This window comes from Salmo salar, chromosome ssa16 (assembly GCF_905237065.1).
Source record: "Salmo salar chromosome ssa16, Ssal_v3.1, whole genome shotgun sequence".
Lineage (NCBI taxonomy): Eukaryota > Metazoa > Chordata > Actinopteri > Salmoniformes > Salmonidae > Salmo > Salmo salar.
This window is the reverse complement of record NC_059457.1, coordinates 27,693,847-27,718,945: the sequence shown is the minus strand read 5'-3', so window position 1 is coordinate 27,718,945 and position 25,099 is coordinate 27,693,847. Positions and strand designations below refer to the sequence as shown.

Below are 25,099 nucleotides of genomic sequence, written 5' to 3'. Positions count from 1 at the left end.
CCTGATGTTGCAAGAACGTTCCTATAACACATTTAATCCTTAAGAGTCTAAGCCGGGGGTTCATACCAAGATTGTCATACCAAGAATCATCCAGCTATTTGATTTAGAATTTTAGGACCCCTTTAGGTATTAAAAAAATCATTGGAGGCTGCTGAGGGTAGGACGGCTCATATTAATGGCTGGAATGGAGTAAATGGAAGGGTATAAAACACATCAAACATATGGTTTCCATGTGGTTGTTACCACTCCATTGACTCCATTCCAGCCATTAATATGAGCCATCCTCCCCTCGGCAGCCTCCACCAAAAAATACAGTTGAAGTCGGAAGTTTACATACGTAGGTTGGAGTCATTAAAACTCGTTTTTCAACCACTCCACAAATTTCTTGTTAACAAACTAGAGTTTTGGCAAGTCGGTTAGGACATCTACTTTGTGCATGACTGTCATGGTTGTCGAAAGGAGAAGCGGACCAAATTGCAGCGTGTGTGTCGTTCCACATTTTATTAACACTGTGAAACTATGCAAACCATAAACAATAAACTGAACTAACAAAAACAACAAACTGTGACGCAGAGGTGAAACATACACTACTCAAAATTAATCTCCCACAAACCCAGGTGGGACAAACATCAACTTAAATATGACCTCCAATTAGAGACACCGATGACCAGCTGCCTCTAATTGGAGATTATCCCAAACAAAGCCCAACGTAGAAATACAAAAAACTAGAACAACCCAACATAGAAATAACTAAACTAGAAAAAAACCCCTGTCACGCCCTGACCTACTCTACCATAGAAAATAACAGCTTACTATGGCCAGGACGTGACAATGACACAAGTAATTTTTCCAACAATTGTTTACAGACAGATTATTTCACATATAATTCACTGTATCACATTTCCAGTGGATCAGAAGTTTACATACACTGAGTTGACTGTGCCTTTAAAAAGCTTGGAAAATTCCAGAAATTGATGTCATGGCTTTAGAAACTTCTGATAGGCTAATTGACATAATTTGAGTCAATTGGAGGTGTACCTGCGGATGTATTTCAAGGCCTACCTTCAAACTCAGTGCCTCTTTGCTTGACATCATGGGAAAATCAAAAGAAATCAGCCAAGACCTCCGAAAAAAATGGTAGACCTCCACCAGTCTGGTTCACCCTTAGGAGCAATTTCCAAATGCCTGAAGGTACCACGTTCATCTGTAAAAACAATAGTACGCAAGTATAAACACCATGGGACCACGCACTCGTCATACTGCTCAAGAAGGAGATGCATTCGGTCTCCTAGGGATGAATGTACTTTGATGCGAAAAGTGCAAAACAATCCCAGAACAACAGCAAAGGACCTTGTGAAGATGCTGGAGGAAACAGGTACGAAAGTATCTATATCCACAGTAAAACGAGTCCTATATCGACATAACCTGAAAGGCCGCTCAGCAAGGAAGAAGCCACTGCTCCAAAACCGGCATAAAAAAGCCAGACTACAGTTTGCAACTGCACATGAGGACAAAGATCGTACTTTTTGAAGAAATGTCCTATGGTCTGATGAAACAAAAATAGAACTATTTGGCCACAATGACCAGCGTTATGTTTGGAGGAAAAAGGGGTAGGCTTACAAGCTGAAGAACACCATCTCAACCGTGAAGCACAGGGGTGGCAGCATCATGTTGTGGGGGTGCTTTGCTACCGGAGGGACTGGTGCACATCACAAAATAGATGGCATTATAAGGGAGGAAAATTATGTGGCTATATTGAAGCAACATCTCAAGACATCAGTCAGGAAGTTAAAGCCTGGTTGCAAATGGACAATGACCCCAAGCATACTTCCAAAGTTGTGGGAAAATGGCTTAAAGACAACAAAGTCAAGGTATTGGAGTGGCCATCACAAAGCCCTGACCTCAATCCTATAGAAAATGTGTGGGCAGAACTGAAAAAGTGTGTGTGTACAAGGAGGCCTACAAACCTGACTCAGTTACAACAGCTTTGTCAGGAGGAATGGGCCAAAATTCCCCCAACTTATTGTGGGAAGCTTGTGGAAGGCTACCTGAAACGTTTGACCCAAGTTAAACAATTTTAAGGCAATGCTACCAAATACTATTTGAGTGTATATGAACTTCTGACCCACTGGGAATGTGATGAAAGAAATAAAAGCTTAAATAAATAATTCTCTCTACTATTATTCTGACATTTTACATTCTTAAAATAAAGTGGTGATCCTAACTGACCTAAGACAGGGAATTTTTACTAGGATTAAATGTCAGTAATTGTGAAAAACTGAGTTTAAATGTATTTGGCTAAGGTGTATGTAAACTTCCGACTTCAACTGTATATATATAACAAATATATTTGATAAAACATTGAATTTGGCCTTACTGCGCATAGAAACACATTGACTAACAGATTCATGCATGTAAAAACAGATAGTCAAAAGGAAGTTTGTTTTAAAGTGTCTGTCCTATATCTAAGAGATATAAGAAAGATCAGTAAATTATTATACATCTTTTTTTATCGATATTTAACAACAAATAATTGGCACTAAACTACTTCCATATGTACATCCATGTGGTTTTTAAATGGTACCAGCTACCTTCAGAAGAGTCCTATGAAGCGGAGAAAACCATTGTGTTCGTGAAAGTCGCGTCTTTCCATAGAGTGGTCATATTAGTTTGTAGGCCCAACCGTTCGGACGCTACAGATGTTTATGTGAGAAGACCGATTTTCGGGATGTCTCATGGTCTGCAACACCGCTATAGGTCAGCCACCTTCCACCGCAGATGCGAAATGCCGTCATTGGCGGATGTTGATGGGGATTTTTGTATTATGCTACTTAGTCCGTTTTTATGACGTTCGTAGCATATTTGTTTTAGGTTTAACACAATATTCCATTGATGTTCACGCAATATACATTTTACCTTGTCTTGGAGGTGCTCAGAACATTTCAATAAATATTTACAGGGCATTCGGAAAGTGTTCAGACCCCTAACCTTTTTCAAACGTTTTGTTACATTACAGCCTTATTCTAAAATGGATTAAAAAAATATGATTATCTTCAGAAATGTTTGACATTTTTGCACATTTATAAAAAATATATAAAACAGAAATACCTTATTTACATATGTATTCAGACTCTTTGCTATGAAACTCGAAATTGAGCATCCTGTTTCCATTGATCATCCTTGAGATGTTTCTACAACTTGATTGGAGTCCACCTGTGGTAAATTCAATTGATTGGACATGATTTTGAAAGGCTCACACACACCTGTCTATATAAGGTCCCACAGCTGACAGTGCATGTTAGAGCAATAACCAAGCCATGAGGTCAAAGGAATTGTCCATAAAGCTCAGAGAGAGGATTGTGTTGAGGCACAGATCTGTGGAAGGGAACAAAAAAATGTCTGCAATATTGAAGGTCCCCAAGAACACAGTGGCCTCCATCATTCTTAAATGGAAGAAGTTTGGAACCACCAAGACCCTTCCTAGAGCTGGCCGCATAGCCAAACTGAGCAATCAGGGGAGGAGGGCCTTGGCCAGGGAGGTGACCAAGAACCCGATGGTCCCTCTGTGGAGATGGGAGAACCTTCCAGAAGGACAACCATCTCTGCAGCACTCCACCAATCAGGCATTTATGGTAGAGTTGCTAGACGGAATACACTCCTCAATAAAAGAAACATGACAGCCCACATGGAGTTTCCCAAAAGGCACCTAAATGACTCTCAGACAATGAGAAACAAGATCCTCTGGTTTGATAAAACCAAGGTTGAACTCTTTGGCCTGAAAGCCATACATCACGTCTGAAAGAAACCAGACACCATTCCTACGGTGAAGCATGGTGGTGGAAGCATCATGCTGTGGGGATGTTTTTCAGCGGCATGGACTGGGAGACTAGTCAGGATCGAGGGAAAGATGAACAGAGCAAAGTACAGAGAGATCCTTGATGAAAACCTGCTCCACAGTGCTCAGGACCTCAGACTGGGTGAAGGTTCCCCTTCCAACAGGACAACAACCCTAAGTGCACAGCTAAGACAACGCAGGAGTGGCTTTGGGACAAGTCTCTGAATGTCCTTGAATGGCCCAGCCAGAGCCCTGACTTGATCCCGATCGAACATCTTTGGAGAGACTTGAAAATGGCTGTGCAGTGACGCTCCTTATCCAACCTGACAGAGCTTGAGAGGATCTTCATAGAAGAATGGGAGAAACTCCCCAAGCTTGTAGCATCATACCCAAGAAGATTCAAGGCTGTAATCACTGCCAAAGGTGCTTCAACAAAGTACTGAGTAAAGGGTCTGAATACTTATGTAAATGGTATATTTCAGGTAACATTTTTTTATACATTTACATTTTAAATGTAAAATGTCTAAAAACCTGTTTTTGGTTTGTCATTATGGGGTGTTGTGTGTAGATTGATGAGGGAAAAAACTATTTGATACATTTTAGAATAAGGCTGTAACAAACAAAATGTGGAAAAAGTCATGGCGTCTGAATACTTTCTAAATGCACTGTATATAAACCCTGGATTGCTGATACCATGTACAGTGGCTTGCGAAAGTATTCACCCCCTTGGCATTTTTCCTATTTTGTTGCCTTACAACCTGGAATTAAAATAGATTTTTGGGGGGGTTTGTATCATTTGATTTACACAACACTTTAAAGATGCAAAATATTTTTTATTGTGAAACAAACAAGAAATAAGACCAAAAAAAACAGGAAACTTGAGCATGCGTAACTATTCGCCCCCCCAAAGTCAATACTTTGTAGAACCACCTTTTGCAGATATTACAGCTGCAAGTCTCTTCAGGTATGTCTCTGCAAGCTTGGTACATCCAGCCACTTGGATTTTTACCTATTCTTCAAGACAAAACTGCTCCAGCTCCTTCAAGTTGGATGGTGTGCAGCAATCTTTAAGTCATACCACAGATTCCTAATTGGAGTGAGGTCTGGGCTTTGACTAGGCCATAAATGTTTCCCCTTAAACCACTCGAGTGTTGCTTTAGCAGTATGCTTAGGGTCATTGTCCTGCTGGAAGGTGAACCTCCATTCCAGTCTCAAATCTCTGGAAGACTGAAACAGGCCATCCATCATTCCCTCAATTCTGACCAGTTTCCCAGTCCCTGCCGATGAAAAACATTCCCACAGGATGATGCTGCCATCACCATGCTTCACTGTGGGTATGGTGTTCTCGGGGTGATGAGAGGTGTTGGGTTTGCGCCAGACAAAGTGTTTTCCTTGATGGCCAAAAAGCTCAATTTAGTCTCATCTGACCAGAGTACATTCTTCCATATGTTTGGGGAGTCTCCCACATGCCTTTTGGCGAACGCCAAACATGTTTGCTTATTTTTTTCTTTAAGCAATGGCTTTTTTCTGGTCACTCTTCCGTAAAGCCCAGCTCTGTGGAGTGTACGGCTTAAAGTGGTCCTAATGGACAGATACTCCAATCTCCGCTGCGGAGCTTTTCAGCTCCTTCAGGGTTATCTTTGGTCACTTTGTTGCCTCTCTGGTTAATGCCCTCCTTGCCTGGTCTGTGGGTTTTGGTGGGCGGCCCTCTCTTGGCAGGTTTGTTGTGGTGCCATATTCTTTCCATTTTTAATAATGTATTTAATGGTGCTCCGTGGGGTGTTCAAAGTTTCTGATATTTTTTTATAACCCAACCCTGATCTGTACTTCTCAAAAACTTTGTCCCGGACCTGTTTGGAAAGCTCCTTGGTCTTCATGGTGCCGCTTGCTTAGTGGTGTTGCAGACTCTGGGACCTTTCAGAACAGGTGTATATATACTGAGATCATGTGACATTTAGATTGCACACAGGTGGCCTTTATTTAACAAATTATGTGACTTTTGAAGGTAATTGGTCGCACCAGATCTTATTTAGGGGCTTCATAGCAAAGGGGGTGAATACATATGCACGCACCACTTTTCCGTAAAGTTATTTTTTTCATTTCACTTCACCAATTTGGACTATTTTGTGTATGACCATTACATGAAATCCAAATAAAAATCAATTTAAATTACAGGTTGTAATGCTACAAAATAGGAAAAACGCCAAGGGGGATGAATACTTTTGCAAGGCACTGTATTGGCTATTGAGGGGCTTTGAAGCCCCTGGTCGGCTATATTGCCAATCCCCAGTAGGATAAGTTCTCCATAGGTATGAATGGAATTCTAGAGTATTTCAATTAAATGTTTCAAGGACAAAATTACAAGTAATTAAGTATTTTTTGTTGTTGTACTGGATATAGTGACATTAGTAATCTCATTAATAAATTAATTTCTAAAGTTTACAAAATATTTTTTTGCGATGGTGTGTGAGTGCCAAGATGGATGCACGGTGGCTTCAACACAGTGCCCATTACCGTTGTCCAGTGTATATGTAAATCATTGGTGCTGATCTAGGATCACTTTGGCTTTTCAGATCATGAAAAATAAGGCAGAGGGGACCATATCAAAGCATCTCAAAGTAGGAATTATATTGGGTGTGTTTTTTGAAGTTGAACAGTACATTTTTACACAATATTTACAGTTTGTCTAAATAGTCATCCTCTCTTTTAGTAGAGTATAGCTGTGCCACAATATCCCATTTTTTTCTAAAGAAGCATGGTTACAGAATATGTGGGGTTGAACCAGCCACATAATTAACACTGAGCCACCAGGGTATAGCTGTGGCCTTGTGGGTTTTTTTCAGTCAAATATGGTCAATCAGGACACAGAACATAATTTTGGAATTATTAAAATGTTTCCATCCTCTTCATATGTGTACTTGTAACATTGCATTTTATGATTTACTTAATTCATCACGTGTTGAAAGTCTTATGAAGTGTGATTTTAGTTGGATAAAACTTAATTTAAATAACTTGTATTCTTGTGTATTCATATGCTTCTTAAATCTAGACAGAACCTTTACTGAATATAATTTTTTTAACCTTTTCTCAATTTCAAAATCACATTTCACAAGACTTTCAACACGTGACGAAGAAAGAAAATCATAAAATACAATGTTACAAGTACACAGCATATGAAGAGGATGGGAACATTTTAATAACTGTTCTGTCGTCTGTGTCCTGATTGACATATTTGACTGAAAAAACCCCACAAGGCCTTCCCTGTGGCTCAGTTGGTAGAGCATGGTGTTTGCAACGCCAGCATGGTGTGTGCAACGCCAGGGTTGTGGGTTCGATTCCCACGGGGGGCCAGTACAAAAAAAAAATGAAGTGAAATGTATGCATTCACTACTGTAAGTCGCTCTGGATAAGAGCGTCTGCTAAATGACTAAAATGTAAATGTGTCCCCTGGTGATGCAGATTATCAACATACGAAGTGTAAAAAATATGCTTGTGTTTTTCTGGACTCCATTCCCGCCTGCCTGACCATTCTGCCTGCCCTGACCTCGAGTGTGCCTGCCATTCTGTACCTCTGGAACTCTGAACTGGTTTTGACCTTTTGCCTGTCCATGACCATTCTCTTGCCTACCCATTTTGGATTGTTAATAAACATCTGGACTCTAACCATCTGCCTCCTGTGTCTGCATCTGGGTCTCGCCTTATACCCTTATATCCTCAAATGTGAATCGTCATTACGTCAGGAAAGAAACATCATGTGAATGTACTGTATTCCAAACTGCTTTAAGGAGCTACACTTGCATGCTGAGAATGTTGTGGTAATATTATATAAAACTTCAATATAACGTTGTCTAAATGTTATGAAGAACTCAAAGACAAAGTGTATATTGTGTGAACATCAATGGAATATTATGTTAAACCTAAAAGATGTGTGTTCTGAGAACGTTCCTGTAATACTAGGTGAATGTTTTTTGCACCCTTAAAGAAACATTGTATAATCGTCCGCACAACTGGACAGTATTTGTGTTTTGGGAACGTATCTTTTGTGATGTCCCCACAATGTTCCCACCTGACTGTTCCCACAACCAGTGGTGTAAAATACTTTAAAGTGCTACTTAAGTCGTTTTCTGTGGTGTCTCAACTTAACTTTACTATTTATATTTTTGACAACTTTTATTTTTACCTCACTACATTCCCCCCAAAAAGTATGTACTTTTTACTCCATACATTTTCCCTGACACCCAAAAGTACTCATTACATTTTAAATGCTTATCAGGACAGGAAAATGGTCCAATTCTTATCAAGAGAACATCCCTGGCCGTCCCTACTGCCTCTGATCTGGCGGACTCACTAAACACACATGCTTTGTTTATAAATTATTTCCGAGGGTTGGAGTGTGCCCCTGGCTATCCATACATTTAAAAAATGATGCCGTCTAGTTTTCTTAATATAAGGAATTTGAAATGATTTCTACTTTTACTTTTACTTTTGGTATTTAAGTATATTTTAGCAATTGCATTTGCTTTTGATACTTAAGTATATTTAAAACCAAATACTTTTAGACTTTTACTCAATGTAGTATTTTACTGGGTGACTTTTACTTTTACTTGAGTCATTTTCTATTAAGGTATCTATACTTTATGACAATTGGGTACTTTTTCCACCACTGCCCACAACTTAATGAAACATTCTGGGAAACTTTAAAACAGACGAAATGTGTTCTGGGAATGTTCTTGTACTACCAGGTGAATGTTGTTTTGCATCCTAAATGATACATTTGGACAGTTTTTGTATTTTGGGAACATGTTTTGTGATGTCCCCACAATGTTCCCACTAGACTGTTCTCACAACCTAATGAAACATTCTGGGAACTTTTAAAGAATAGATGAAATGTGTTCTAAGAATGTTCTTGCAACATCAGGCAAATGTTTTATACAAACATTCTATAATCATCAGCTCGACTGGACTGTTTTTGTGTTATGAGAACAGTTGCTGCGACCCAACAAATGTTCTGTTAAACTTCACAGAACCAATTTTGGTTTGCTGGGTAGCCAGCCTTGGAGGTCCAATGAAATACTATTGATATATTGTCACATTGATCAAATAACCCATATGCTATGTTGAAAAACACCATAAGAGAGTGCTCATCTTGTCAAATGCATGTTGTTGAGAGCTTGACTGTCAGGTCAAATGCCATACACTGAGTGCACAAAATATTAAGAACACCTTCCTAATATTGAGTTGCCCTCCCCCCCACCCCGGTTTCAAAAGCGTTCCAGGGGGATGCTGGTCCATGTTGACTCCAATGCTTCCTACAGTTGTGCCAAGTTGCCTGGATGTCCTTTGGGTGGTGGACCATTCTTGATACACACGGGAAACTGTTGAGCATGAAACACCCAGCAGCGTTGCAGTTCGTGACACGGTGTGCCTGGCACCTAATAGCACACTCCGTTCAAAGGCACTTCAATCTTTTGTCTTGCCCATTCACCCTCTGAATGGCACACATTCACAATTCATGCCTCAATCGTCTCAAGGCTTAAAAATCCTTCTTTAACTTGTCTCCTCCCATTCATCTACACTGATTGAAGTGGATTTAACAAGTGACATCAATAAGGGACCATGGCTTTCACCTGGATTCACCTGGTGATGTCATGGAAAGAGCAGGTGTTCATAGTGTTTTGTACACTCAGTGTAGATTGTAAATTGGAAAATGTAGCTATTTAAAATAGTTAGTTATTATGCAATGTATACATCATAAACATTAAAAGTTAAAATACACTTATGCCAGAGATAAAAGTCAGCGATAAGTGCAAATTCTTGTAATCATAATTACGATGTAATATTTAAATAGGCCTACTACTTTTTGAAACTACCAGATTGCCTAAATGTCAGTCGTGTATCATAATCTGAGGAACCTATAGCTAACCTATATCTAGATCTATGAAGGTTCTGTGAACCTATAGCTAACCTATATCTAGATCTATGAAGGTTCTGTGAACCTATAGCTAACCTATATCTAGATCTATGAAGGTTCTGTGAACCTATAGCTAACCTATATCTAGATCTATGAAGGTTCTGTGAACCTATAGCTAACCTATATCTAGATCTATGAAGGTTCTGTGAAATTTGGGGATTAACCGTTTACTGCAGTGGGCTAAATCAAGGTCACACAGAGTGTTTCTAGGTAGTCTTAAACAAATCTACTTTGAAACAAAAGTATGCACCTCACACACATGGTGATGGGTTTAAAAAAAGAACACCTGTACCATGTCAGATATAGAGTTGAAATGTTTTCAATTTATTTTGAGTTTGCATCTCAATATTACACTTTATATACATCACAGAAGACTGAAATATAACAAAACTGTTTGACATAGAAACACTAGATTTGCGGCTGTTTAAAAAAAAAGTGTTGGGGGGGATAGGAAAACATTCCACCCATGGGGACACTAGGTTATTTGACTGCAGGAAAGGGATGTATAGCTGGGTTAGAATCTTCCAAGAAGTGACAGAGTTGATGGAGGGGCATGCCAAAATGCTTAATTTTGACACTTTTGCAAGCCTTTATTTTTATAGAAAATCGGATTTATTGAATTCTTTATGTGGTCTACATTAAAGGACACTTCATTTCATATAACTGTTTTTTTTTTTCAATTCAATATTGGTGCACAATTTTCACTTAAAATATCAAAGGGACGCAAAAGTCACTAATTTCATGGAAAGACCCAGTGACATGCGTCAAAGTAGCCTTTGACCATCCAGGAACTGGAACAATATGCTGTCCTGCTATCACTGCGATGTTATCGCGAGGAACACTGATGATGCTTCTGGGGGTGGGTGGCATGAAAAAGCTCTTTATGAAAGCCATAAAAACGTCAATTATTTCGGATTTTGATCTCACATTTCATTGTGAGATATAGTTTGTTGCTTTGTATCTGTGGATGACGCTGGATCACAATTTCAGCACCTGGACAGTTCCTGGTCATTAACCTATACAGGACACATGGAGTCCATAACGTGTTTATGGGGAAACCCTGTGAGCAGGCGCGATTTGTGCACTAGAATGCACTAGAACCTCCTTCCGTTACAAAGATGCCATTATCTGATTATGTGGATAGTGGTGGACATTTAATAGCACCTTCGTGAAGGATGAGGCTTGCAGCAAGGATCGGGCTTTTTCGTTGTGCCCTGTATTCTAAGCAGCAGCACGGGTGCTTGGCCAATGCAAATCTGGAGAGGATAGCAGCAGCCTACACACAGCAAGAACCGAGCCTCGCTCACACTGATCATCGACAAGGGAGACATTACCATCATCATTAGGAGGGCATGGGAGTCACGACCATACTTTCAACAATGTAGAGCATTAAAGGTATGTTTATTTGTCAGAATATCATATTTATTCATTATTTCGATACTTCCTGCCTGTGACTTCCACTGTTTCATCTATTCATTCCCCTTTTCTTTTATTGGCGTCTTAATGACCACAATAATTGTCATATTCGTGCTGTGTTTTTTATTGCACTATTGATGGCTTTGCTAAATTATCAGGAAAACATCTAATATAGCCTACTATTTATAGTAGCTACCGTGTAGTAGCAACCTATATATCTGTTGTTCCACGTGCTTTGAACTAGAATAACAGTCATTGTAGAAAGCTGTCCAAGGCCTTGTGTGTGAAGAATAATGGAGACATACTAGCCTTTATCTGTTTAGCAGGGATCAATGTTGACAAGTCTTTGAGGTAGAACCCTGTGTTTATTGGGGTAACTTCTAATGTAGGATACATCTTGGGTTCTGACTGAGGAGGTGGATACTGAAATGTAGACAGAAGGCTGTAACTGAGTATATTGGGAAGTGAAGGGATTGGACGATATGAAATGGTTGCCTTGCTGTATGTCATAACCTGTGCTCACAGTTAAAAAAAACAAGTAATTATTGCCTTTAAGGGGGAATGCAAGTTACTGTATGTTGGAGAACAACATGGATATATGGCAACAGTTCATTTACAGCCTGATAGATACATCTTTATTTTGATGATGAGTATAGAGTAGTGTAAGTATTTACTCAAGTCTTGGAATTGATGGATGTTTTATTCAATATATATTCTACCTGTTTCCCGAGAGCTTAACTTAAATAACTACCTTGTCTGATGGGTTGTCAAGTCAAGTCCTTGACCGATGGCCACATCCATTATTAGGAGCTGGGATTGACTGGTTTCTTTAAAAATAAGAAATCCTGCATACAGTAACTCCAATGCTTTCTATATCACTCATTGTCTTTACTGCACAGCAAGAACAACCTTTCCAGCACATAGCCTATGCTATTGCCTGTGCTGTGACCACATTTCCTATAAGTACCAGTTGTGTGCATCATTTTTTCATGGTTATAGCATTTCTTGGGTATAGCAAAAAAAAATTACACTCTAGCCCTTGATTGACCTGCATTTATTTATATTGAATACATTCTACTGTGCTGTGCTGTACTACATTCTGTTCTGCTATAGCTCCAAATACTGACTCCTCATCACATCAGCTCATGTGTCTGAAGGTTTTTCCTTTGCCCTGACTTCATACAACACTCTGCAAATGAACCTCTCCTCACCGCCCGGCATCTAAATGATTGATGCTTTGAATAAACAATCTCTACAGCCCATGCTGCTTACTGATGTCTTTATATTGCTGCTGACAACTTCCTCAGACTTTTTAAAAGTGACGCACTTGCACATTGAGCATCAGTTTATACCTGCAATGTGGGGAATGCAGCTGTCTGTGCGGTGGTATCCCTTTTCAAAGACTAGGTGACTGTGATTCTGTGTGGGTGAAGCCTATGTACCTGGTTGCTCTTCTCTTGTGTGTAGTCTGTGGAAAGCTGCTGGAATGGACTGTCATTTAAATGAACTTTCAATGGTTCTATTTCCTATGGCAAAAAAAGAAGCTCTCATCCTGCCTTACTTGTTATTCAAGTGATGTGATGTTTTTGAGCCCCTGGTGCAGAGTTAAATCTGTCACTACCAGAGGACTCACAGAGCAGAGCATATACTGTAGGAGAATGTTTATGTTCATATTAATTTATTGTTTTCACGCTATTCAGATGAATATAGAGTCTTTCATCTGTCATTTATATGGACAATCTTCTTTGTTTTAGGTGAATTCATAAAACAGTTAATGAACATGACATTCAAAACGAATGTCAAATAGTTTAAAGTATAATGAACAAGTGTTCATATATGAGATGCGCTGTTGTAGAGAGACTATGAATAACTTCCTTGTTTTCTAACCTTTCTCCACAGGTGTGATATGAGCCAAGTCTCTAATCTCTGGTGAAATCAGGAGTAACAATCGTGTCGACGTCCATTCACAGAAACAACACAGCAACATGAGCAAGCCCCAGTAAGTAAAACATCAACATACCAAATTAACTCTGATGTCCCTATCTGTTTAACACATCATAACCTCTCACTATATTGTCATGTGTTTTGCGCATTTTACCATGACTGCCCGCTATGAACACACACAGGTTTTGCGATGGAACACCCAGCAAGCCTCAGCTGATTATGAGAATAGCCGCTTTCAATTTCCTCATGCACTTCCAGTCAAGGACTTTGAGCCTGAGCAGCAGGGGAGCTGAGTTTGCCTTAGCTAGGCACTCCAAGAGAATGACCACCAGTCACCAGACTGCCTCTGCTGCAATCTCTTAGCATGCAGGAGGGGTGTTCACTTTTCATCTTCTCTTAATAATAATTACTCTCTGTGTGGTACCCAAGACAGGCCCTGCATCCTGATGACAGCCCTGGTTATGGCCAAGTAAGGGGAGGGAGATGGTGGGTGAGGTGGGAGGGAAATGAGGGTGAAGTGGGAGGGAGATGGGGGGTGAAGTGCAAGGGAAGATGAAAACACTGTGGGACAATATACTGGCCAGTGGGCGACAAACAGAATTGTGATATGTTTTCTGGTTAACACTGAGGCATGAATTAATGCAGTCGGTCCTCAGCGACACCCTGGTGAAATGACAGATGGGAAATCCTTGTGTGGTGTGATCACGTCTGCGGAGCTGTTTTCACCACTGTTCTTTTCATTCTACACTACTTTAAATAATCTCTTCCTCTCTGTGGTGTATTTCTGCTCACACTAAGAGTCAGAGATGGAAAAATAGTTGCTACTCAAGATTTAATCTCCCTGTAAGTGGACAGATTTATCATATATTTAACATTCAGTTTAAATTTGAACATGTTAAAGTTGTAAAAGCTTTGATTGATTGACACAAACCAGTGAAGAAAATGTAGTGACAAAAAGAAGAAAGAACTGCATTGCCTTTTCGAACTTCATTCAATAATATAATTTTCTACATTCAATTATATTGAATAAACTAGCTGTAGGCTCTTCTCATTGCAGATGGTTTATGCTAGTATACTGACAAGTATACTGTCGCAATAGTGGTTGGTGCAGGGTTTCCCAAACTCAGACCTCGGAACCCCAAGGGGAGCACATTTTGGTTTTTGCCCTAGCACTACACAGCTGATTCAAATAATCACCACCAACTAATCATCACCATTCAGAGAGTACGCAACACACCATGACGAGTCATGTGTGTTTGAAAACAGGTCAGCTAACATTTACTGGAACTAACCTCTGTGGTCACGTGAGTCTCTGCCACAGAGCAGTTAATCACTCTATTTCGATTCTATGTCTCGATCCTGTCTCATTACAAGAAAATGTGCTGATGAGTAGTTTACCATTTTAGCACAATATATACACAGTTAGCTCACATATGGGAAGTTTAAATCTCCTACAGATGAAGTTACATGACATTACATAACATTATGGGTGGCAGGTAGCCTAGCAGTTAAGAGCGTTGGGCAGGTAATGTAAAGGTTTCTGGTTTGAATCCCTGAGCTGACTAGGTGAAAAGTCTGTAGATGTTCCCTTGAGCAAGGCACCTAACCCTAATTGCTCCTGTAAGTTGCTCTGGATGAGAGTGTCTGCTGAAGGACAAAAATGTATAAATGTTTTCCTGGCAGATGTATCCAGGGCTTCTAACCATAAGTTCCATGGGGCATTTACTGAAGCAACAAGGCAACTACGACCAAAAAACATTAGTCAGAAATACAGCACCAGTGTTAATACTATGATTTAAAGGCATTTAATTGTGTTTTAATAGCTTAGTGAGTTCATCTTTCTAAGAATCCACACAGCTTCTCAAAACATAGGTTCCCAAGAAGGTTGAGTTTTAAACTAACAGTCTATCTTCACATTATAGTATTTGTTACTGCATATTGTCCATTGAATAGTATGTTACATATGTAATGCCATGTTAAAATCATATATTAGAAACATTTACTGACTTGTTGGAAAGATGGCATCCTATGACGGTGCCATGTTGAAAGTCTCTGAGCTCTTCATTAAGGCCATTCTACTGCCATTGTTTGTCTATGGAGATTGCATGGCTGCGACCCAATTTTATACACCTGTCAGTAATAGGTGTGGCTGAACTAGCCAAATCCACAAATTTGAAGGGGTGTCCAAATACTTTTGCATAAGTAGTGTATGTACAGTACCAGTCAAAAGTTTGGACACCTAGTCATTCAAGGGTTTTTCTTTATTTTTACTATTTTCTACATTTTCTACTGTAGAATAATAGTGAACACATCAAAACTATGTAACAACACATATGGAATCATGTAGTAACCACAAAAGTGTTAAACAAATGTTATATTTATATTCTTCAAAGTAGACACCCTTTGCCTTAATGACAGCTTTGCACATTCTTGGTATTTTCTCAACCAACTTCACCTGAAATGCTTTTCCAACAGTCTTGAAGGAGTTCCCACATATGCTGAGCACTTGTTGGTTGCTTTTCCTTCAATCTGCAGTCCAACTCATCCCAAACCATCTCAATTGGGTTGAGGTCAGGTGATTGTGGAGGCCAAGTCATCTGATGCAGCACTCCATCACTCTCCTTTTTGGTCAAATAGCCCTTACAGAGCCTGGAGGGTCATTGTCCTGTTGGAAAAACAAATGATAGTCCCACTAAGAGCAAACCAGATGGGATGGCATATCGCTGCAGAATGCTGTGGTAGCCATGCCGGTTAAGTGTGCCTTGAATTCTAAATAAATCACAGACAGTGTCACCAGCAAAGCACCCCCACACCATCACACCTCCATGCTTCACAGTGGAAACGACACGTGCGGAGATAATCCATTAACATACTGTGCGTCTCATAAAGACACGGCGGTTGGAACCAACACTCTCAAATTTGGACTCATAAGACAAATGTAACGGCTGTCTTCGTCGTCAGATGAAACAGATAAGTCATCGTCCGAAAAGGTGGACCAATACGCAGCGGAGTGAGTGTTCATATTCAATATTTAATTAATAGAAACACTTTAAACAAAACACGAAAATGAACGACAGCCTACAGTTCTGCTAGGTACAAAACTAAACAGAAACAATTACCCACAAAACCCAAAGGAAAAACATGCTCCTTATGTGTGACTCCCAATCAGCAGCAACGAGCTTCAGCTGTGCCTGATTGCGAGCCACACACGGCCCAAAACAAAGAAATACCAAAACATAGAAAAAGGAACATAGAACGCCCACCCAATGTAACACCCTGGCCTAACCAAAATAAAGAACAAAAAACCCCTCTCTATGGCCAGGGCGTTACAACAAAGGACCGATTTCCACCGGTCCACCGGTCTCGTGTTTCTTGGCCCAAGCAAGTCTCTTCTTCTTATTGGTGTCCTTTAGTAATGGTTTCTTTGCAGCAATTCGACCACGAAAGCCTGATTCACACAGTCTCCTCTAAACAGTTGATGTTGAGATGTGTCTGGTACTTGAACTCAGCGAAGCATTTATTTGGCCTGAAATCTGAGGTGCAGTTAACTAATGAACTTATTCTCTGTAGCAGAGGTAATTCTGGGTCTTCCATTCCTGTGGCGGTCCTCATGAGAGCCAGTTTCATCATAGCGCTTGATGGTTTTTGCGACTGCACTTCAAGAATTGTTCAAAGTTCTTGAAATGTTCCGCATTGACTGACCTTCATGTCTTAAAGTAATGATGGACTGTCGTTTCTCTTTGCTTATTTGAGCTGTTATTACCATAATATGGACTTGGTCTTTTACGAAATAGGACTATCTTCTGTATACCACCCCTACCCTGTAACAACACAACTGATTGGCTCAAACACATTAAGAAGGAACGTAATTCCACAAATGAACTTTTAACAAGGCACAACTGTTAATTGAAATGCATTCCAGGTGACTACCTCATGAACCTGGATGAGAGAATGCCAAGAGTGTGCAAACCTGTCATCAAGGCAAAGGGTGGCTACTTTGATTGGTTACTACATGATTCCATGTGTGTTATTTCATAGTTTATATGTTTTCACTATTATTCTACAATGTAGAAAATAGTGCAAATAAAGAAAAACCCTGGAATGAGTAGGTGTGTCCAAACTTTTCACTGGTACTGTATATACACTACCATTCAAAAGTTTAGGGTCACTTAGAAATGTCCTTGTTTTTGAAAGAAAAGCACATTTTTTGGTCCATTAAAATAACATCAAATTGATCAGAAATACAGTGTAGACATTGTTAATGTTGTAAATGAGTATTGTAGCTGGAAACGGCAGGTTTTGTATGGAATATCTATGTAGGTGTACAGAGGCCCATTATCAGTAACCATGACTGTTGTGTTCCAATGGCACATTGTGTTAGCTAAATCATTTAAAAAGGCTAATTGATCATTAGAAAACCTTTTTTCAATTATGTTAGCACAGCTGAAAACTGTTGTTCTGATTAAAGAAGCAGTAAAACGGGCATTCTTTAGACTAGTTGAGTAACTGGAGCATCAGCATTTGTGGGTTCGGTTACAGGCTCAAAATGGCCAGAAACAAAGCACTTTCTTCTGAAACTCATCAGTCTATTCTTGTTCTGAGAAATGAAGGCTATTCCATGTGAGAAATTGCCAAGAAACTGAAGATCTCGTTCAACGATGTGTACTACTCCTTTCAAAGAACAGCGAAACTGGCTCTAACCAGAATAGAAAGAGGTGTGGGAGGCCCCAGTGCACAACTGAGCAAGAGGACAAGTACATTAGAGTGTTTAGTTTGAGAAACAGATGCCTCACAAGTCCTCAACTGGCAGCTACATAAATAGTACCCGCAAAACCCCAGTCTCAACGTCAACAGTGAAGGGGCGACTCCGGGATACTGGCCTTCTGGTCAGAGTTGCAAAGAAAAAACATATCTCAGACTGGCAAATAAAAAGAAAAGATACAGATGGGCAAAAGAACACAGACACTGGACAGAGGAAGATTGGAAAAAAGTGTTATGGACAGATGCATCTAAGTTTGAGGTGTTCGGATCACAAAGAAGAACATTTGTGAGACGCAGAAAAAATGAAAATATCCTGGAGGAGTGTTGACGCCATCTGTCAAGCACAGTGGAGGCAATGTGATGGTCTGGGGGTGCTTTGGTGGTGGTAAAGTGGGAGATTTGTACAGGGTAAAAGGGATCTTGAAGAAGGAAGGCTATCACTCTATTTTGAAACGCCATGCCATACCCTGTGGACCGCGCTTAATTGGAGCCAACTTCCTCCTACAACAGGACAATGACCCAATGCACAGCTCCAAACTATGCAAGAACTATTTAGGGAAGAAGCATTCAGCTGGTATTCTGTCTATAATGGAGTGGCCAGCACAGTCACCGGATCTTAAACCTATTGAGCTGTTGTGGGAGCAGCTTGACCGTATTGTACGTGAGAAGTGCCCATCAAGCCAAAACAAATTGTGGGAGGTGGTTCAGGAAGCATGGGGTGAAATCTCTTCAGATTACCTCAACAAATTGACAACTAGAATGCCAAAGGTCTGCAGGGCTGTAACTGCTGCAAATGGAGGATTTTTTGACGAAAGCAAAGTTTGAAGGACACAATTATTATTTAAATTAAAAATCATTATTTATAATCTTGTCAACATCTTGACAATATTTTTTCATTTTTGCAACTCCTTTCATGTATGTTTTCATGGAAGACAAGGACATTTCTAAGTGACCCTAAACTTTTGAATGGTAGTGTAATTCAGTAAAATTGTGTTTACAGAGGTTGTTCAATTTCATGTAGAAATACACCCTCTGCACACCAAAAATATACAGCTGTTCATTTGGAAGCACTAATGAAATGCAGACTAATGCAATCTTGTGTAAGAAAGGGGTGAATAAAAACTGCAATCCTACTTGAAAGTGTTTTAAAATAGGAATAGTGTACTTATACAGTGTTATTTTGTTCAGAAAATGCACCAAAATCTAATTCTACCTATTGTCTGCACTCAATTTAACTGCCCAATGACCTCCTCTGACAATCCTCTTCTGAACAAATATTTTCCCATAAACCACATACAAGATATTCAGAAAGTATTCAGAACCCATTGATTTTGTTACGTTACAACCTTATTCTAAAATGGATTCAATATATATTTTTTCTCATCAATCTACACACAAGACCCCATAATGACAAAGCAAAAACAGGTTTTTAGAATTTTATTAAATAGATTTTTTTTTAACCCGGAAATATCACATTTACATAAGTATTCAGACCCTTTACTCAGTACTTTGTTGAAGCACCTTTGGCAGTGATTGCTTGGCACACCTGTATTTGGGGAGTTTCTCCAATTCTTCTCTGCAGATCCTCTCAAGCTCTGTCAGGTTGGATGGGGAGCGTCACTGCACAGCTATGTTCAGGAGTGGCTTGTCCCGAAGGAGTAGCTTGTCCCAAAGCCACTCCTGCGTTGTCTTGGCTGTGTGCTTAGGGTCGTTGTCCTGTTGGAAGGTGAATCTTCACCCCAGTCTGAGGTCCTGAGAGCTCTGGAGCAGGTTTTCATCAAGGATCTCTCTGTACTTTGCTCCGTTCATCTTTCCGTCGATCCTGACTAGTCTCCCAGTCCCTGCCGCTGAAAAATATGCCCACAACATGATGCTGCCACTACCATGCTTCACCATAGGGATTGTGCCAGGTTTCCTCCAGACGTGACACTTGTCATTCAGGCCAAAGTATTCAATCTTGGCTCTAGGAAGAGTCTTTGTCTTTCCAAACGTCTTCCATTTAAGAATGATGGAGGCCACTGTGTCCTTGGGGACCTTAAATTCTGCAGACATTTTCTGGTACCCTTCCCCAGATCTGTGCCTCGACACAATCCTGTCTCGGAGCTCTAAAGACAATTCTTTCAACCTCATGGCTTGGTTTTTGCTCTGACATTCACTATTTGTGGGACCTTATACAGTCGCTTGCGAAAGTATTCACCCCCCTTGGCATTTTTCCTATTTTGTTGACTTACAACCTGGAATTAAAATTGATTTCTTGGGGGTGTGCATCATTTGATTTGCATAACATGTCTACCACTTTGAAGATGCAAAATATTTTTTGGGGGTGAAACAAACAAGAAATAAGACATTGTGGAGATGGTATTCTCGGGGTGATGAGAGGTGTTGGGTTTGCGCCAGACATAGCCTTTTTCTTGATGGCCAAAAAGCTACATTTTAGTCTCATCTAACCAGAGTACCTTCTTCCGTATGTTTGGGGAGTCTCCCACATGCCTTTTGGCGAACACCAAACGTGTTTGCTTATTCTTTTCTTAAGCAATGGCTTGTTTCTGGCCACTCTTCTGTAAAGCCCAACTCTGTGGAGTGTACAGCATTAAGTGGTCCTATGGACAGATACTCCAATCTCCGCTGCGGAGCTTTGCAGCTCCTTCAGGGTTATCTTTGGTCTCTTTGTTGCCTCTCTGATTAATGCCCTCCTTGCCTGGTCCTTGAGTTTTGGTGGGCGGTCCTCTCTTGGCAGGTTTGCTGTGGTGCCATATTCTTTACATTTTTTAATAATGGATTTAATGGTGCTCCGTGGGATGTTCAAAGTTTCTGACCTGTTTGGAGAGCTCCTTGGTCTTCATGGTGCCGCTTGCTTGGTGGTGCCCCTTGCTTAGTGGTGTTGCAGACTTTGTGGCCTTTCAGAACAGGTGTATATAAACTGAGATCATGTGACACTTAGATTGCACAGAGGTGGACTTTATTTATCTAATTATGTGACTTCTGAAGGTAATTGGTTGCACCAGATCTTATTTAGGGGCTTCATAGCAAAGGGGGTGAATACAAATGCACACACCACTTTTCCATTTGTAATTTTTTTTGAATTATTTGAAACAAGTAATTTTTTTCATTTCACTTCACCAATTTGGACTATTTTGTGTATGTCCATTACATGAAATCCAAATAGAAATCAATTTCAATTACAGGTTGTAATGCAACAAAATAGGAACAATGCCAAGGGGAGTGAATACTTTTGCAAGGCGCTGTATACACAGGTGTGAGCCTTTCCAAATCATGTCAAATCAACTTAATTTACCACAGGTGGTCTCCAATTAAGTTGTAGAAACATCTCAAGGATGATCGATCGATTCTCATAGCAAAGGGTCTGAATACTTATGTAAATAAGTTTTTTATTTTTTAAACATTTGCAAAAATGTCTAAAAAGCTGTTTTCGCTTTGTCATTATGGGGTATTGTGTGTAGACTGACGAGGAGAACAATGTATTTGATCAAGTTTAGAATAAGGCTGTAATGTAACAAAATGTGGAAAAAGCCAAGGGGTCTGAATACTTTTCAAATAAATTGTATATATATATATAGACAGATCATTTTAATAGCAGGACAATGTAAAGTCCTTTATCCCTCTGAAGAGTATGAATTAGGCTGTTTGTGAAGATTTGAATCCTAAGCAACCTGCTTACATATTGTTGGAAATACAATAGACCAACATAGCTACTGTAGTAGGTCAAAGCTTTGTGCTGGAAATCATTGGTAGAGCATAGTTGAAGTACGCATTGTGGTGCTCATTTGAATTTCCTTTCTTATTCTTTTTCGACTTCAGACCAATGCCTACTTCTCACTTAAAACATTGTTTTTGTTTTTAATTTCCATTGTTTTTACATCAGAAGGTGATCATACAACATTATAATATGGCAAAACACAGCAATAAAAGTAAAGTTAAAGTACACAGTAATGACAAATATTGAGTAAACTGGACATGTTTTCCTCTTATCTCTTTTAAGACAATCGAGAAAGCCCCTGGAAAGTACACAAATAATCAACATGTACCCATTAACTATTTACCTGAAAATGTACTTTAAAGTTTACTGAAGAAAGGCCTACATTACCTGTAAAAAAAATATGTTATTCCAAAATATAAAAATGTACAATCAAACGTACATTCATCAGATATAATAATATTTATACATACAATTCAAGGATGGTCACAATTGCTCTTGAAGAGCTACATGGTTATGCACGCTTTCTTGTTCTGACACAGCTGATTCTACTATTCAAGGTCTTGATGAACAGCTGAGTACTAGAATTCTCGGTTTCCCAGAAGGAAAATTCTCTCGCATAAGTTTGTCATTTCCTGTTTTACTTCTGGGGAGGGAATGCCATTTACCTTTGTGCAAAGAAAGGAAGCAAAGTCTGCTCCCTCGCAAACGGAAACTCTCGGCCAAACCCCTCCCTTCACCTAATTTCATCAGTGTTTGACATGGCCAAATAGCACGTTTTTGTTTTAATACATTTTTACATTACAGCCTTTTTTTACTTTGTGGCTGTGGAATCTAGTGGAAACCATTTATACTACGGACATGTTTTGAAAATCACACCATTTTAAGCACCACCTTTGCCCAATCTTGATTCGTCCAAATAATCAATGATGAAAACCCCAAACCATGAACTACTGCTGCTCGTAATCACATACTTCCATGTGGGCCTTCACAGATTCTCACCGTTTCATCTGTTCACGAGAATCTGTCAACGAGAGATTACAGGTGTGGTAGCAGTGGGCTTGAACATTAAAGCCTGCATAACTTTGTGGCACGTAAATAGCAATTTTGGGAACTCCTTATACAAACACTGTGACAAATGAAAACCGCTGAGAAACAGCTGTAAAATACAAACTCATTAGACACAAAACACTTGACATTGGATAGGTGCTCTAAATCCTTTAGCTGCATATGTTCTTAATAATACTGTACACAGCTGTCCCAACTCCTGCAAAAGAGCACACATTCATTCCCCACATTTATAAATGGCAGTATAAATATGAAAACAGATGGGAGCAGAGTTTGAGAGCTGGTCCACATTTTCCAAGAACATATTAAGGCTAATTTCATCTTTAGAACCTTCATAGTGGCATCATTAAATCTCAGAGCTGTTTCACAAAAACATTGTTATTAAAATTGCAATTGAAAGTGCTCGTAATCTAACAGCTGCCTCAGACCACTTGTAGAACAGATAAGTGCGTCGTTAGATGCATTTTTGCCCTCCCGTATCACTTTATACACAGATCTCCGCTAAACATATAATCACATGGTTTATCCATCTCTCTGTGACTGCAATAACTTCAGAACAAAGTTGCCTTATGTCTTTGCAATTGATACAAACACGCAACGTATATATCAAGGCACAAGACAAGACCCAGATGCAGACACAGGAGGCAGATGGTTGGAGTCTTACAATGTTTAATAATCCAAAGGGGTAGGCAAGAGAATGGTCATGGACAGGCAAAAATGGTCAAAACCAGATCAGAGTCCAGGAGGTACAGAGTGGCAGACAGGCTCGTGGTCAAGGCAGGCAGAATGGTCAGGCAGGTGGGTACAGAGTCCAGAAACAGGCAAGGGTCCAAACCGGGAAGACTAGAAAAAGAGAATAACATATAGGAGTATGGGGAAAAAACACGCTGGTTGACTTGACTAAAAATACAAGACGAACTAGCACAGAGAGACAGGAAACACAGGGATAAATACACTGGGGAAAATAAGCGACACCTGGAAGGGGTGGAGACAATCACAGGAACAGGTGAAACAGATCAGGGCGTGACAGTATAAAAATATGCTTCAAATGAAAACCAATATGATTGCATTAAATTATACACAGTAAGCTATAGGCCGATTTCAATCATATTGAAATACCTTTCATGGTCAATCAATTGAGTTATATTTTTCTGCTTGTAAGTACTGTCTGTAATTTGTCTCAACATATTTCATGATGTGTAGCCTCAAAATGCAAAATTCACTCGCAAATCAGATCTATCTTTTTTGCAGGTGTGTGGTACCAGTTGAATAAAATGAAGAAACCCGCATACTTCTCTTGATAGTATCACTGTTCTTTAATAAGCTTACGTATCAGCAAAGCTCTGACGAAGGTTGTGAGGCCGATACATAAAGCTTATTAAAGAGCAGTGATACTATCAAGAGCAGTGTGTGGTTTCTTCTTTTCTCTCATGATGTGTGGCCTAACATGTGCACAATGATGTGCCAAATCAGGGATTTAGTGCATTTTTGTTGGATACGAATTTGAATAACCTCCTCAATATCTGCAGCCGTGGGTGGTAATATCACTCTAGGAGCTGATCCGTCATAAGTATTGTGAAATAATTCTAATGTTAAGGAAAAATTTGAATGGAGAAATCTGATCCGAGAGCAATGCTTACTTTCTATTCTATCAGTATCAACACATGCTATAACAACACACTTAGCGACCGTTCTCTCTAGGAAACGCATGTTACATTTTCGGCCATTGTAAGAAAGATACATCTTTAAAACACTCGTAAGCCTAAGTTTCATCACCATCAGGAAACCAGGCCCTGGTCTCTCCACTCCCTGTCCCTTGCCACTCCCTGCCGAACAAACTCAAAGGGCTCTTTTAAGAGACACCTAATAAATGAAAAGAAGCACACTCCGTGTGTGCATGTGTGTGTGTCGCAAAAGGGAGGGGGGTGTCAAAAACTATAAACGAAAGAGAATGGTCAAAATATCCCCTCCGGTAGGCAAACTCAGGAACTTCATATCCCAGGTCGGTGACGCTAACTTTTAAGCTACGAACCCTGTTATAGATGCTTCAACTTGACCCTCTATTTAAATTGACAGTCATTTGATGACAGCTCGATTTTGTTCCAAAATGTTTTTGCTGTTCATTCACTCAGTACTGATTGAACGTTTATTTCTCTTGCTTGGTAAAATTTTTTTTGTCTAAAACAGTTTCACATAGATCCCATAGATAACCAAGTTAACAAGCATAGCTTTTTCTTTTGACTGCACACAGGTCACACAGCAAGGAATTATCATTCTGATGTTTTACCTGGATGCTTCATGTGCAACACACACCCCTGCTACTTTTTAGCTATGGATGGCGACTTCAGGTTTTCGGGAACACATTGAAAAGTAACTTCACACTGTGTTG

The 25,099-nt window shown here is 39.7% G+C and overlaps 1 protein-coding gene across 2 annotated transcripts in view; it reads left to right on the top strand.

The window, feature by feature from the left end:
* The first annotated feature begins 10,598 nt into the window (after positions 1 to 10,598).
* LOC106573501 (transmembrane protein 266) overlaps positions 10,599 to 25,099 on the top strand; it is an 83,982-nt gene continuing 69,481 nt past the window's right edge. For both annotated transcript variants that reach the window (XM_014148601.2, XM_014148603.2), the window contains exons 1-2: positions 10,599 to 11,201; positions 13,122 to 13,221. In XM_014148601.2, coding sequence (XP_014004076.1) covers positions 13,208 to 13,221 — 14 coding nt within the window. In that variant the 5' untranslated portion in view covers positions 10,599 to 11,201; positions 13,122 to 13,207. The remainder of the gene's footprint in view (positions 11,202 to 13,121; positions 13,222 to 25,099) is intronic.